The sequence below is a fragment of the Protomyctophum parallelum genome (assembly GCF_964188405.1).
Source record: "Protomyctophum parallelum genome assembly, chromosome: 3".
In the NCBI taxonomy this organism is placed as follows: Eukaryota; Metazoa; Chordata; class Actinopteri; order Myctophiformes; family Myctophidae; genus Protomyctophum; species Protomyctophum parallelum.
The window spans coordinates 21,061,829-21,077,132 of NC_139698.1; the positions used below are offsets into that span (position 1 = coordinate 21,061,829).

Below are 15,304 nucleotides of genomic sequence, written 5' to 3' on the forward strand. Positions count from 1 at the left end.
AGGAGCGGTGGTGGTGGGGGTAGGGGGGTTCCTGGTACCCGGAGCGGCTCGGGAAGGGGCTGTGCTCGGCGGCGGTGGCCGCCTCCTCCTCCGAGCGGTGGAACCTCAGGACCTGGTCGCCGGAGGGCAGGACGTCAAACACCTGCCGGGAGGGATGCAAATTATCCATTAATTCAACAATTGATTAGGTGACAACATTATCGATTAATTGATAAGATGTGTTTTTTTTTTAGGATCAGAAGGAAAATTCTTGTCCGAAACCGAAAATGAGTGCAAAAACATAATTGCTTATTGTTGTTATGATGTGTATATAACATTAACCAGTGTCAATGAGCATGCACACAGACACACACACACACACACACACACAGACACACACACCTCCCCTCTGCCGGGCTTTATGGCTTTATGTCTCATTTCTAACCAAAGGCCCTTGAATATGATGGAATATGGGATTACTGTGATTATGGTAAACTCACATTTCATATCGCACGCACACACACGCACACACACACACACACACACACACACACACACACACGCACACACAGTTAACATCCCGTACCTGCCGGTAGCGCTGGCCGCCCGCCGAGGCGGCGCGCCACCACGCCTCCCCGCGCTGCGCGGCCTGGTGGTGATAGGGCGGGGGAGGGGGAGCGGGGGCGTAGGGGTTCGGGGGGTGCGCGTGCGGCGGGGAGGTGGCGGTCTCCTCTCTCTCCTCCTGCGTCATCTTCTCCATCAGCAGAGCGGCGATGTCGTGGCCGGACATGACAGGGGGAGGAGGAGGAGGGGGAGGGGTGACGTCACGACCCCGCGACCCCGCGGGGGGGCTTTCCCCCGACCTCCACTCTCCTCTCCCGTCCATGGCTCCTCCTCCTCCTCCTCCGTCCTCCCTCCTCTCTCCTCGTTCTCGTTCGTCCGTCCCGCCGTCCGTTCCGGGATGGGGGTGGCCGTGGTCGCGGCGGCCGGCGGCGGCGTCTCCGTCCGATTCCGGCGTGGTGGTGGGTTCGGGAGCCGTGGGGGAGGGGCTGAGAGACGGCGGGGAGGGAGAGGAGGAGGAGGAGTCTCTCGGGTCCTGGTGGTCGGGGGGCGTGAGGAGCAGCGGGGAGAGGAGGAGAGGGGAGGACGGGGGATGGGGGGGAGGAGGCTGAGGAGGGTCCAGGTCGCTGGTGGCCCAGCCGCGACTTGCGGGAGCAGAGGAGGAGGAGGAGACGTACGGAGGAGGGGGAGGGAGAGGGGCGGAGGAGGAGGAGGTGAACGGGTAGTTGACGTAGACGGGTTCCGGGCGGTCGCCGCCACCGTGCTGCCCCCCCACGGCGGCGGCGGTGGGCCCCTCGTCCGGCTGTGAGCGGTAATACACCCGGCCGTTCTGGAAGTACGGGTGGAGGGGGGCGGGGTGGGCCGGGGGGGGCGCGGCGTTGCCAGGGGCCAGCGCGGCAGCGTTGGAGACGAGCGGGGAGAAGGAGGCGTTGGCCAGCGGGTGCATCTCGTTGCGCGCCGGCGGCAGCCGCACCGACGACGGCGCCGGCTGCCGCTGGAGGCGGGGCCTGTTGTTGCCGCCGCTGTCGTCGTGGCAACGCAGGGAGCGGGAGGCGGCCCAGGCTCTGGTCGCGTCCGACGACCACAGCTGGCCGCCCCGCCTCCCGCCGCCGTCCACCCCGCCCCCCGGGTAGCCGTGGTAAGCCGGTCCGCCACCGCCGCCGCCGCGGGACAGGGGTCTGCCGCCAGGGCGGTCGCCGCACAGGAAGTCCTCTGACCTCATGTTGAGGTAGGCGTGGCGGGCGTAGCTGGGCGGGCCGGAGGGGGAGGGGTGGGGGTCGCCCCGGGGGGCCCCGATCTCGTAGTAGAAGTTCTCCATCTTCCCCTGGTCGTCTGCGGGGCAGGAGGAGGCCAGGGGGTGAGCCTACGGGGAGAGGAACAGGAGGTCACCGTTACAAAATTGACAAGTTGACCATTGTGAGTTTGTTTTTTGCATACGACATTGGAATGTTACAATATGTGACTAAATTTGACTGAGGGACTGCCATTGGATTGTTTTTGAATTTTAGTTTTTTCATGTCATATGAAAGCAGGGAATCATAGCTTCAAATTGATTGTTCAGTTTGACCCAGCAGCTTTGGAAATATGGCTTATAGAGTAATGTCTTGCAGAAAACAGCGAGTTGAGAAAACAGGCTTGAAAGGTTCACTTCTGTGGTCTCTAACGTTACACCTAGCTACATGTTTAAGCATTTATTTCATATTTACATATCGATTTCGGCTCTGACACTTATTTCAGACATTTCTAGTATGTGAAGAGTCTGCCTGTACTATTAACTCATTTTTGAAAAAGAAAAAAAACTTTTTCTCCTCTGGTGAAAAGCTGGAATTTGCACGATGGCAGTCTCTCAGTCAAATCTGGTATTTCCGTTTGCCCTTTAGCCTTCGTAATCACAAATTGCATAGGGCAGATATGACAAATAAATTAAACATACAAAGAAATCACTGACACGTTTAATATTCTTTTGTATAATTCTTTCTTTCCAAAAAATATACAAAATAGTTATTAGCTTACAGCAGAAATAACAAAGGCTACAGTGTGTCTACCTTTTGCACACTTTGGACACCTGCTGGTGTAGGATCCACCAGAGCGCTCTCTCCCTCGCCTCTTCTAAACCGTCTCCCTCTCAGCTTTCCTACTGTCTGTCTCTTCTAAACCGTCTCCCTCTCAGCTTTCCTACTGTCTGTCTCTTCTAAACTGTCTCCCTCTCAGCTTTCCTACTGTCATTCTCTACTAAGCTGTCTCCCTCTCAGCTTTCCTACTGTCTGTATCTTCTAAACCGTCTCCCTCTCAGCTTTCCTACTGTCATTCTCTTCTAAGCTGTCTCCCTCTCAGCTTTCCTACTGTCTGTCTCTTCTAAGCTGTCTCCCTCTCAGCTTTCCTACTGTCTGTCTCCATCTAAGCTTTCCTACTGTCTGTCTCTTCTAAGTTGTCTCCCTCTCAGCTTTCCTACTGTCTGTCTCTTCTAAGTTGTCTCCCTCTCAGCTTTCCTACTGTTTGTCTCTTCTAAGTTGTCTCCCTCTCAGCTTTCCTACTGTCTGTTTCCCTCTCAGCTTTCCTACTGTCAGTCTCATGTACGCCGTCTCCCTATCAGCGATCCTACCGTTTGTCGTCCATACACCATCTTCCTCTCAGTTTCTTACGATCTGTCTCTACTACACGGTCTCCCTCTCAGCTTTCCTACATTCTGCATCCCCGTCAACTTTCCTACTGTCCTACTGTCCAGTTCGAACCCGGGCTCCCCCAGAGTTAGCGTCGAAGTGTCCTTGAGCAAGACACTGAACCCCAAATTGCTCCTGATGTGCTGTTTGGTGCCTTGCATGGTTTCCGGTGTATGAATGTGTGTGTGAATGGGTGAATGTAATGCACAATCTATGTAAAGCGCCTTGGATAAAGGCACTATATAAATGCACCATTTACCATTTAACCGTCTCTTCTACACCGTTTCCCCACGTCCCCCCGTACTCCCTGCTGTCTGTATATGTACTGTGTGTACGTACCATTACCGAGGCGGGCGGTGGAGGGCAGGCGGGGACCGGCTGGCTAGCGGCCCGGGCAGCGTGGTACCGCGCCAGCCTGTCCGGAGCTCCGCTCAGACGCTCGGAGAAGGCCCGGGCCAGCGGGGGGGGCTGCTGGCCGCCGCCCGGCGGCTCCCCCACCAGACGACGCACCCTGTCGGCGTCCAGGGAGCGCCGCAGCTCCGACCGGGTCAGAGGGTTGTGGTCGCGGTTATGCTCCCTGGGGGGCCCGGGGGCCACCTGGAGAGCCAGAGAGTCTCTGTTCCTCTGGGACGTCGGGGGGTCTCTGTCCCGCTGGGGGGCCACCAGGTCCAGGGGTTTGGGCGGCACCTTGGGTCTCCCGGGCTGATGAGCGATGGCCTGGGACAGCGGAGAGCTCTCAGACCTGGAGTTGAGGTTGTCACAATTGTTATTTGAGAGAGAATCACAATTATTTATTATTGTCCTAATTAGGGGTGAACAATTATGAAATTATGAGCGATATCCACTTATTTGCAGGGTCATATCTGCCGATACCGATTCTGACCGAATCCGATATTATACAGAGGACTGCAGGGTCATATCTGCCGATACCGATTCTGACCGAATCCGATATTATACAGAGGACCACAATGAAAACAAGCGTAGGCCCTATAGGGGCTCGGCCCAAAGCCTGTTAATAAAGTATTCAATCAATAAATAGCATAATACTGTACTGTGTCTGTTTTCACAACTGAATGCCTACTGAATGAGATGAGTACATACATTTTATGTAGAAAGATGTTCCATACATACAAAAAAAGAAATAGCAGATCTGCAAGCTTACTTGTAAGCTTACTTGTCAGATTGTAGGTCAGGTATTTCCGCTATTTCTACCTTTAAAGTACATACACAGAACCACCGCTCTAGTAACCACTACAGACTACACTAAATGTGTATGACGGTGACAGCCTGCCCCCTAACCTGGAGTGGTGCATGTGGAGCTGGGAGGACTGGGGATACGCCACGGACTGCGACTGGGAGTGCTGGGAGTGCTGCAGCTGAGCCGCCGCCACCGAGATGTTCTGGGTGGAGACGGAGGCCGACACCGTGGTGACGGCGGCGGAGGCGGGAGAAGAGGCGGTCGTGGTCATGGTGGTCTTCTGGTGCAGGTGAGGGGCGGAGAGCTGGCGGCCGTACGCGGGAGGCTTCCGCCTGGCCGGCCGTGGCGCGTCGGAGGGGGGGCTTCGCCTGGAGCCCCCGTGGTGGCTCTGATTGGTGTAGACGGGGCTGGGGGTGTGTTCGTCTCCCGAGGAGCAGCTGCCGCCCGATTGGTCGGTGGCCACGGAGTCGGAGACGGACGTCTCGGAGGACAGGGTGCCGGTGTCCTGAAAGATGCACGTAAACAAACGCACACGTTAAGAGTGGGAATGAGGTACATTTGGATTTACATGTCATTTCAACGGTGCCATGGCAAAAATAAGAAAACAGTAAGGAAACTAATCTGACATATTTAGCCACTTCAGTCTGGACAACTCATGAATGGAATATAGATTTATTGAATATAAAATGACCATATATATATATTTATTATGGTTTGGCGATAAATTGGATCTGCTTTTTAGGTACTCTGATCAAGCGCATCAGTCCCCCAATCATAGGGACTCCGAATCCCCCGTACCGAAACAGCAGATCCAAAACGACAGGTGGTAGCTGGGGTGGAGGAGGGTGAGACAGGTGGTAGCTGGGGTGGAGGAGGGTGAGACAGGTGGTAGCTGGGGTGGAGGAGGGTGAGACAGGTGGTAGCTGGGGTGGAGGAGGGTGAGCAGCAAGCAAGCAGGATGATACCAGCCGGTAATATGAAGATCGTGTGATTGAATGAAGTGAATCATGTGAACGAGAACGTGTTGCCGAGGCGCCCCAATGAACGGCCGCCGGCAACTGCACTGAGTTTCCTGGACTGAACTTGCTCTGCGCATGTCTGTGACAGGCGCAATGCAATTGTTCGAATGCCCCCCATGCCCCCCTTTCAAAAATAGCTAAAAATCGCTAAATTGAAAGAAAGCAGCAAAATTAAGAAAATCTCATCTTTTACTTTCTCTAATAACAACCTAAAACATGAATCTTGGTTGAGAAAACAAAAATCACACCTGTGTGAACTGAGTGGTGCAACTCCCCTCTCCCTCCCCCTCTCTCTCTCTCATTCTCGCTCTCTCACTCATTAGCAGGCAACAGTGCAGCACTATCTCTCTCTCTGTTTCTGGCACAACAACGACCCTACTGGTGCTCATAGTCACATAGGTTAACACGGACATAGTCACATAGGTGAACACGGACATAGTCACATAGGTTAACACGGACATAGTCACATACATAGTCACATAGGTGAACATGGACATTGCTGTTCCTTGGAGTGGTTGCACCACTCAAAAAACAAAGTTGTCCTTTAATCTACTGTTCTCATTGGTGCTTTTAAATGAAAGTGCTATTTATTCAAACTTTATGGATTATTTGATTAGGGGATGCTTCCAGCTGTCAATTTATACCCTGTTGTAATGGTAAGGCGGCGTCACTTGCCGGAAATCGCTAGCTCACCTCGCCAAAAGTGCAACGGAATGCGCTCTGGCTTTAATGGGTTAGTCGTCAGCCTGAACAGAGAGGTTTAAATCCCTCAACCACTGACCCATACAGACAGAGAGACTAGAACAGAACCTGACCTACATACACCCAATCGCACCACTTAAGACCGCGCACATGCACGCACGCACACACACGCGCGCACACACACACACACACAGTCACACACACAGTCACACACACACACACACACACACACACACACACACACACACACACACACACACACATACACACACACACACACACTTATTTAAAGGGTGACTTTGTCGACTTTACCACATTTTTTGAAAACTTGGCATAGGCCTACATGCATCTAAAGTAGGTTCTTCTGCTTATAGTGTCCTCAAACTAGAGGCTTATGTGTGAAAAACACTTTGGGTCAATACAGTGCAGTGACGAATATGACCCTCCCCCAAACACAGGCCAATTGTGTTTGTAGACACTCGGCAAAGCCAAAGCCAGGCACTTTACCACTGAACCACCCAAGTGCTGAATGTATTGTCTCCTGATGGTCTCATGGTGTTAACGCAAAGTTACCTTCTCGGAAACCACTGAATCAAGCCTACATTCCCTCATCAAACAAACAATCACACCTGTGTGAACTGAGTGGTGCAACTATACATTTATTGTTATAGTTACTGTACTGTACTGTACTGTGCTCTGTACAGCATTGTAGTGTACTGTGCGCGGGGCAAGCCCAGGGGGCCGGACCGGTTCCGGCGAGCCGCCCGGCGTCCGAAACGGTCGAGAAATGACATGAGTCACCATGTAGGGGGGTCCGTGTGGGGGTCCCCGGAACATCCAGAGCCCCAGGAACAGCCCAGGGCTCGTACTGTAGTGTACTCTGTGCCAATTTACTCTGTGCTGTACTCTACTGGCCACTTTAGGTGTTGCAGCTGTCCGTGCTCAGACATACAGACATACATAGGGGGACACACATTGCTGCGTAATGGAGTGGAGGCACTGCTCAAAAATAATCACATTCGATAAAACTCCATAGACTTCTCTGCCACATGACATCTGTTTTTTTCTTTACTTCATTAAAAGTCCATAGACTTGGCTGCCATAAGACGTAATTTCCGAAAGCCAGACGTCGGAAGGTCTAGCGCCCCTCAAAAACACATTTGATAATATCTAAACATAACTTAACACCTGGTAAATTAGCACAATCGAGATGTAATTTCCTATTATTTAAAGCACCTGTGTGTGTGTCCTGGTGGCCTGGCCCGGCGTTGTGCTTTCTGCAGCGTTATTGTTCATCCAGGCAGAGAGGGGGCGCTGCACCACAGAGGAGTACACGGTGGGTTCAGAGGCCAGCAGCTCCGGAGCATCAGCTGACAGAGAGAGCTGGTGGAGAGAGTCTCTGTCGGCCTGAGGAGGACAGAACGACACAGGAGACTCTAAGCAACAGAGATTCTTATCATAATGTTTAATGAATAAAAACAAAACGAACGTAAAATAATAATAACAACAACCAGTAATACGCCTGAGGGCGAAAAGTGCACGCATCCGTCTAGGTGACAGCAGACTGCTGGGCGACCACAGACGCTTTGGCATGGGGGGTCGGTCAGATCGACATATGGAATGAATTATTCACTGGCCATATATGGAGCGTGTCTTGAGTGTACAGGGTTTGATGTGGTCAGATCAACATAATGGAATGTCAGAACAGGTCAGCTGCATATATAGAGATCTAAGGGAGGCAGTATGGGGGCAGTGTCTTGAGTGTACAGGGTTTGATGAGGGCCTAGAGCCTACATTTTCGGGCCTGTTGAGAACGCTAGTTTTCTGTGGGACAATGAAGGTTTGAATTGAATGTGTCATGGAGGGAGGGGGGGAACGTTACCTTGCTGTTGGGGTGGTAGGGCGGGGAGGAGCCCTGACGGAGGGCACGGTTGGCGCTTTCTGCCAGGACCAGAGCCATGAGGCGGGCAGGGTTTTTAGGAGGGGGTGGGGGTGGCTGCTGGGGGGGCAGAGGGGCTCCGGTGGGTCCTGGTATACCTGGAGAGAGAGAGAGAGAGAGAGAGAGAGAGAGAGAGAGAGAGAGACAGAGACAGAGACAGAGACAGAGACAGACAGACAGCGAGAGCGAGACAGAGAGAGACAGAGACAGTTCATAAACACAAGGAATATACTTTGACAAAACAGACATGGACAGACATACATGACTGTGAGAGGTAGGATGACTGATTTAAGCAGTCACACCTGGCCTGAGTCAAACTAGAACTGGACTCAGAGCTGGGTGTGGCTGCGCGCCTGCTGTGCATGGACTTGTTCAAGGCACAACAGGTTAAATCAGTCATCTCCACAAACACTGAGGGGAGAGCCTCTGTCCGGAAAGTGGAGAGCCATTTGCTCTCCTGTGTAAACTATTATTGTGATGCTTTCAAATTGTTATTCCCTTGACTTGGAGGAATAAAGCGACAAACTTAAGGAAGCTGCCTTGTCTTGTGTCCTTCCTTGCCCTGGGTAGTGATGAGTCTGTCACAATGACTACTGACACTTACCACAGCACGTTAAATAACACGTTTAGACAGGCTGAACAGAGACACTCCAAGGCCAGTGAGTCGATGTGTTTCCTCCAACTGCGCCTTGGTCTGCTCGGGGTCTCCTCCCAGTGGGACGTGCCTCGAGGACCTCCCTAGGGAGACGCCCGAGAGGCCTCCTAACCAGACGCCCCGAACCACCTAAGCTGGCTCATTTCCAGGCGAAGAAGCAGCGACTCTACTCCGAGTCTCTCTCGTGTGACTGAACTTGAAAGGGAGATGCCAGCCGCCCGCCGAAGAAAACTAATTTTGGGCACTTGTATCCGCGACCTTATTCTTTCGGTCATGATGAAAAATAGCAGATCTACAAGCTCGTAGCGCACCACTCAGTGGCGTGCTACAAGCTTGTAGGTCTGCTATTTTTGAAAAATCAAAGAACGACTGACATAGAAACATAGCTTTTACAGAAAACTGTCAGGATGTAGAAGACATTTTTAGAATCTGATCTCAGGTCAGAATGGGATATCTATGCAGTGATATTAGTCTGGCCACGCCAGGCTGTTCTCTCTCACCTTTGACAGACCCCGGCACGGCCGTCCCCAGTTTGCTGTGGAGCTCCTGCTGGCAGCTGTCACTCAGCTGGAAGTCACATGACCTCAGCAACATGGAGATCATCTGAGGGGGCGGGCCCGAGCCACCATGGGCAGCGGGCTGCTGCGATTCGCCCGACGGTCGGCCAATCATCTCTAAAACCTGACAGGATGCAAAGGAAGACAAGTTGATTGGCCGGGGCAGAAATGGAGATCTATTATGGATATTGTGGGAGTGTAGAGAACTCAACTGAGAGGTCAGCGTGAGTTAACAGGATCTAGAGTGGTTTAACACCATAATATTGACTAATAAGCTGTAATAAACGTGTGGTAGTCAACATTGTTGTCACAGTTTAATTTCAATACAATGCAATTAGTGATTAACCCATTAACAAACACATGTTGCATACTGACCTTGGCAGGGACGCTGATGGCGATTGGTTGAGAGATGTCCATTGTTGGTGCCTTGGGTGGAGGTTTAGAAGACAAAGCATGGACCATCTACACAGGAGACAACATGACATACTGTAAGCCAGCGGAAATAGTATATAAGTATATACTGTATATTGTATGTGCATATATACAGTATAATATATATTCCAAACACGTTAAAGAAGCCCCACCTTCTTAGTGAAGGACCGCCTCTCAGGGGCGGGGAAAGCGATTTGAGAAGCATTCTGATTCGCTGCCTCGCCTTGCTCGGGGCTGCTATTGGATGGTCGGTGCTGACAGAACACCTGCTGTGGCGGCGCTGTGGCAGCCAGGATCAAACTCCGCCGGGCGACGGCTTCTGATTGGTTGAGCACCGAGTCTGGATCCTCTGTGATTGGACGCTGGACTTGGTGGTTGAGGCAGTGATAGGCCGGAGGGCTGCCCGTGGGAGGAGAGTCCCGAGTACTGCCCAGTCCGATTGGCCCGTCCTCCAGGAAGGTGGGGCTAAAGTCGATGACGTCCTCGGCCATCCAGGAAGACGCTGGCTCCTGATTGGAGAAATCCGGCATCATGTAAACGCCGTCTCCATCCTCGTCCTCATCCTCGTCTTCCTCATCTCCATCGCCGTCATCCTCCTGAGCCGAAACAAACACATTTAAACAGTTCACCCAACTATATCTGCAGGTTGGAGAACCCTTAATCAACACCCATTATGAACATTCACTGTTTGGAACTATACAGTAGTGTTTGGAACTATACAGTAGTGTTTGGAACTATACAGTAGTGTAGTGTTTAGAACTATACAGTAGTGTTTGGAACTATACAATAGTGTTTGGAACTATACAGTAGTGTAGTGTTTAGAACTATACAGTAGTGTTTGGAACTATACAATAGTGTTTGGAACTATACAGTAGTGTTTGGAAGTGGAACTATACAGTAGTGTTTGGAACTATACAGTAGTGTTTGGAACTATACAATAGTGTTTGGAACTATACAATAGTGTTTGGAACTATTGCTTGCCCGCATGGCAACCAATATTGGAAAACGCGTTACTTCCTCATTCTTCTTTTTCAAGAGGTCTTCACAGGTCTTCCCGAACCGAACATATCTGAGACCCGCACAGGTTGGGTCTGTTTCATTACGGCCAATCGGGTTATATTCTATTACCTCGAGTTCTGGGTCTATTTATCGTATCGCTAACAGAGTAGAGTGGATAGAGAGTGGATCCGAGAAGACTCAGAGAACTACTGCTGATCGGGAGAGAAGAGCACGAAGTGCTGTGTAACTCGTGTGAGGATAAACGCTGACCTAGGATCAGCAGCACTACTAAAAACAGTTGAGCATGTGCATGCATACTGGCATAGGGTGTGCCAGTTACACACACACACACACACCTCAGCTGTGCTGAACTGAAAGTGACTGGAGTTAGTTAAAAATCACACCCGTGTGAACTGAGTGGTGCAACTCCTCCCCCCCCCCACATCTCTCTCTCTCTCTCATTAGCAGGCAACAGAGCAGCACTATGCCTCTCTCTGTTTCTGGCGCCCCCTACTGGTACATACTGGTGCTCATTAACGTCACATAGGTGGGTGAACACATACTGTAGGTGAACACGGACATTGCTGGTTGTAGGAGTGGTTGCACCACTCAAAAAATGACATGATAATGTTTACCGTGATTATGGTAAGCTTATGGTAAGCCATAGAGTAAAAACTAAAATAAAAACAAAACAACATTACAGGTAACTTGTTTAACTACATTAAACAAGTGTGTTCATTTGTTTTAGAGTGTATACAGAGAAATTCAAAAGAGACATTCTTTCAGAGTTGGAAGATGTGAACTCGACAATTTAATCTCGAGATTCAAAACGTGGTTAGTACCTCCTCGTCGCGGTTGTCATGTCGCTGTTCCCCTGGCAACAGGCTGTCATAGGAGCGGGAGGAGGGCAGGCGCGACGGGGGGCGGTGCGTGTGGAGATGGGTTTCCATGGCAGCAGCCAATGACAGGCCATCGCTACTGGATCGAGGCCGACGCAACCGCTGGACCTCCCCTGGTGCTAGAGAGAGACAGAGACACAGAGAGAGAGAGAGAGAGAGAGAGAGGGGGGGGGAGGGGGGAGAGACCGAAGAAGGGAGCAGTAAGCCAAATATATTCTGTAATCAGCTGTAGCTGTGTGTTATTCAATATGATCACACACCCAGCCTTTATTTGCCCTGGTTGGGGAGCGTGATACAATGACAGAGATGGCGACAAGCCATATCAGCCCTAGGGCCGGTAACAGTATGTTAATGTGACACCATGTGCTGCAATGTGTTCGATGATCCGATGCTATTTTCTAGAGGTGCACGGAATTTAAATTATGACTGATACCCGATCTCCGATTATTTGCAGGGTCATATTGGCCGATGCCGATATATGACTATATTTATATTATATATATTATATATTATATTATTACCGGTATATTATATTCATATTGAACTCATGTTATATTTATATAAATGTTTTGTTTTGCTGGTGAAAGTAGACAGCTGACTGGCTGCTCTGCGAGTACAAAGCCATTGACGGTCACATTATTACTACATTATCAATATCGGTGACAATAACCAGGATGATTTTTCGTCCGGTTTCGATACGCTACCGATTATATATTGTGCATCTACACTATTTTCTTGTTGTCTTTTCGCCTACTTTGGTTTCACTCTCTCTCTCCATCTCTCTCACCTCCACTGCACTGCTCCTAATAGTTAGGAATGGCGACCCAATTATCATCATTATAATGATTTACTTATTTTGTATTATTATTATATATATCTCTGGCAAGGTTCCAAGCAAGCTGGCGCAAAAACACTGCTGTCTACTGAAGGCTCATGTGGTCGTAGCTTTGGGTTTGTGAAGAACACATTATCACTTGGAGATTCATCATAGCTCTGTAGCAACCCTGGGTCGGCGATGGGATAACCCGACAACGAATAACTGGGTGATAATAATGAACATTGATTTATGACATGATGACAATATATTATGGTAATGTGATTCTAACCTGGCCCACTGTGCTGAGAAGACAAACTCTCCTCACTCTTAGCTGACCTGAGAGTCACACTGTCCACATGACAACCTGCCACGCACGCACGCACACGCACACACACACACACACACACACACACACACACACACACACACACACACACACACACACACACACACACACACACACACACACACACACACACAAAGACAAAGCGGGAAAGGGAGATAAGGAGTTATTGATGTTATATTTGTTCAGGTGGAAAATGTTACTTTTCAGGATAAAAATGCATTAGATGCAAACGTACCAGATCTACAGGCTCAAAACACAACGCGACGTGCGATGTTGTAAACATTACTTACTAAGTTGTAATAGAGCAGATACTTTGTAAAGAAAAAGGGATTCATTTCAACTTTCTCTGAAATGGAAACCGAAACTGGGACTTTTGACACTGTAGTACTAGTGTAGTATAACGAAGTAGTAGGGCATTCATTTATGTAATTTATTAAAAAAATAATGAGATTTCTGCTCAGACAGCAACGGTATGGAATACAGGTAGCGACATGTGACTTGACATGCGAACAGAACAGGTTACTTCAGGCACGTGCACACATAGACATCAAAGGGGACTTCAGCCCCTGCCCATGGTGAAAGAAATACAAATGCCACGCCATACCGGAAGGCAGTAGGAGAATTGCCTTTTAGCCCCAAGTCTCTGGAACTTATAGCAGCATTTTTGTCAGCTATTTTTGTCCAAAAGTGCCCTCTTACGGGATTTTAGCCCCTGCCTCTGTAGAACACTCTCTGCACGTCCCAGGGGTTACGTTACATACCAGCGTTGGACATGGTGGGCTGGAACAGGGAGCTGATCCTCATTGGCTTACGGGTCGACTTCCCGATGGCGAAGAAGGTCTTCCAGCTTCCTGCGCTCTTCCTCTCCTTCAGCCCCCTCTTCCTCCTACAGAGACATCTTTCGATCAACATCTGGACTCACGTTTCAATCAACATCTGGACTCACGTTTCAATCAACATCTGGACTCACGTTTCAATCAACATCTGGACTCACGTTTCAATAGCATTGAAGTTTAGGTTTTTTTTCAACCAAGGTCCAGGTTTTAGGTTGTTATTAGACAAAGTAAAAGGTTGAGTGTTCATTTCTTTTCATTTGCTGCTTTTTCGTTTTAGCGATTTTAGCTATTTTTGACAGGGGGCCGGGGACATTCAAACATGGGGCTGAATATGTCATTTTACGGCGATTTCTTTATTAATATTTACTATAGTCTTTTACTTTCTCTAATAGGAACCTAAAACATGAACCGTGGTTGAAAAAAACTAAAGTTGTCCTTTAAAGTACATTGAACCACTTCTTGAACCCTAAACCCTTGAGTCCCAACTCTCGGCACGTCATAGGCGGACATTTGGAGATTGATTTGAATATATTTAAGTTGACTTCAAATGCATCTAGAGATTTGACTACTTTTAAATAGAAGTGTATAGATTTCAATACTTTAAATAGATTCCAGTCATATTCAAAGCATCAATAAATTGCAGTAGATTTGAATAGAGTTCAGTACATTGCAATAGTTTTCAATAGAGGCCAATACTTTATTTCAGTACAGTGATACTTTCAGTAGCTTTGAAGACAGATTTCAATACATTTCAATACTTCGGTGTTAATTGTGTTGACCAAAACTAAACAATTCATATTCATGATTAAATAGGAAACTAAACTAAATGGTGTGTTATTCAAAAGACTAAATCAGAATTTGCTGTCAAGATGAACACTGGCATGACTAAGACTAAGACTAAAACATGCAAAGACTAAGAGAAAAAAAGACTAAAAGACTAAGATATGATATTTAGTCAACTAAGACTAGGCTAAGACTAAACAAACTATTTCTGGTGACTAAATAGGACTCAAGCTAAATGGTGTTATTCAAAAGACTAAATCAGAATTTGCTGTCAAAATTAACACTGCGATATTTTCAATAGATGCAATAGATTTCAATTATTTTTAATGGATTTAAGTGGAATTCAATATCTCCAGTAGATTTCCATAGATCTCTATAGATTCTAGTAGATTTCAATAGAGGTCAGTACATTTCTATACTTTCAATAAATTGAAGTAGAATTCATTGCATCAATACATTTCAGTACCTTTTAACACAGTAGATTCAAGAAGATTTTATTAGATTTCAGTAGAATTCAATACTTTAAATGGATACATGGTACATTCTAATATATTTCAGTAGATTTCAATATTTTAATTAGATTTCGGTAGACCCTTTTATATATTAAACTTCATCAGAATTCAATAGATTTCAATAGTTGTAGGTAGCATTCAATATGTTCCAGATCTTAATACATTTCAGACAGTACATTTCAATACAGTTATTTTTATTAAATTTCAAATAGATTTCAGTACATTTCAGAATAGGTTACGGTAAATTCTAATAGGTTTCAGTGGATTTCAACACTTTTAACAGATTTATATATTTGTAATAGCTTGGGAGTACATTTCAATATTTTCAATATTTATTAGACTTCAGTACTTCCAATAGGTTTCAGCAGTATTCAGCAGCTTCAGCAGATTTCGGTAATGCTAGATTAGAT

The 15,304-nt window shown here is 48.2% G+C and overlaps 2 protein-coding genes across 2 annotated transcripts in view; both read right to left on the reverse strand.

Annotated features, from left to right (window-relative positions):
• The window catches only part of LOC310855418 (uncharacterized protein), a 1,040-nt gene extending 309 nt beyond the window's left edge, over window positions 1-731 (reverse strand). The window contains exons 1-2 of the mRNA XM_083760414.1: window positions 566-731; window positions 1-142 (exon numbers count right to left, since the gene is read on the reverse strand). The exon at window positions 1-142 is cut by the window's left edge and continues 309 nt beyond it. Of these exons, the coding sequence (XP_083616540.1) occupies window positions 1-142; window positions 566-730 (307 nt within the window). The 5' untranslated portion in view covers window position 731. The remainder of the gene's footprint in view (window positions 143-565) is intronic.
• Window positions 732-738: 7 nt separating this feature from the next.
• Window positions 739-15,304, reverse strand: part of LOC310856592 (rho GTPase-activating protein 33-like) — a gene marked incomplete at its 3' end in the record, with an annotated part of 65,995 nt that continues 51,429 nt past the window's right edge. Inside the window, exons 18-29 of the mRNA XM_083762063.1 lie at window positions 13,525-13,649; window positions 12,707-12,781; window positions 11,544-11,719; window positions 9,855-10,298; window positions 9,646-9,732; window positions 9,214-9,394; window positions 8,002-8,156; window positions 7,356-7,526; window positions 4,500-4,903; window positions 3,540-3,942; window positions 1,260-1,903; window positions 739-1,075 (exon numbers count right to left, since the gene is read on the reverse strand). Coding sequence (XP_083618189.1) covers window positions 739-1,075; window positions 1,260-1,903; window positions 3,540-3,942; window positions 4,500-4,903; window positions 7,356-7,526; window positions 8,002-8,156; window positions 9,214-9,394; window positions 9,646-9,732; window positions 9,855-10,298; window positions 11,544-11,719; window positions 12,707-12,781; window positions 13,525-13,649 — 3,202 coding nt within the window. The remainder of the gene's footprint in view (window positions 1,076-1,259; window positions 1,904-3,539; window positions 3,943-4,499; window positions 4,904-7,355; window positions 7,527-8,001; window positions 8,157-9,213; window positions 9,395-9,645; window positions 9,733-9,854; window positions 10,299-11,543; window positions 11,720-12,706; window positions 12,782-13,524; window positions 13,650-15,304) is intronic.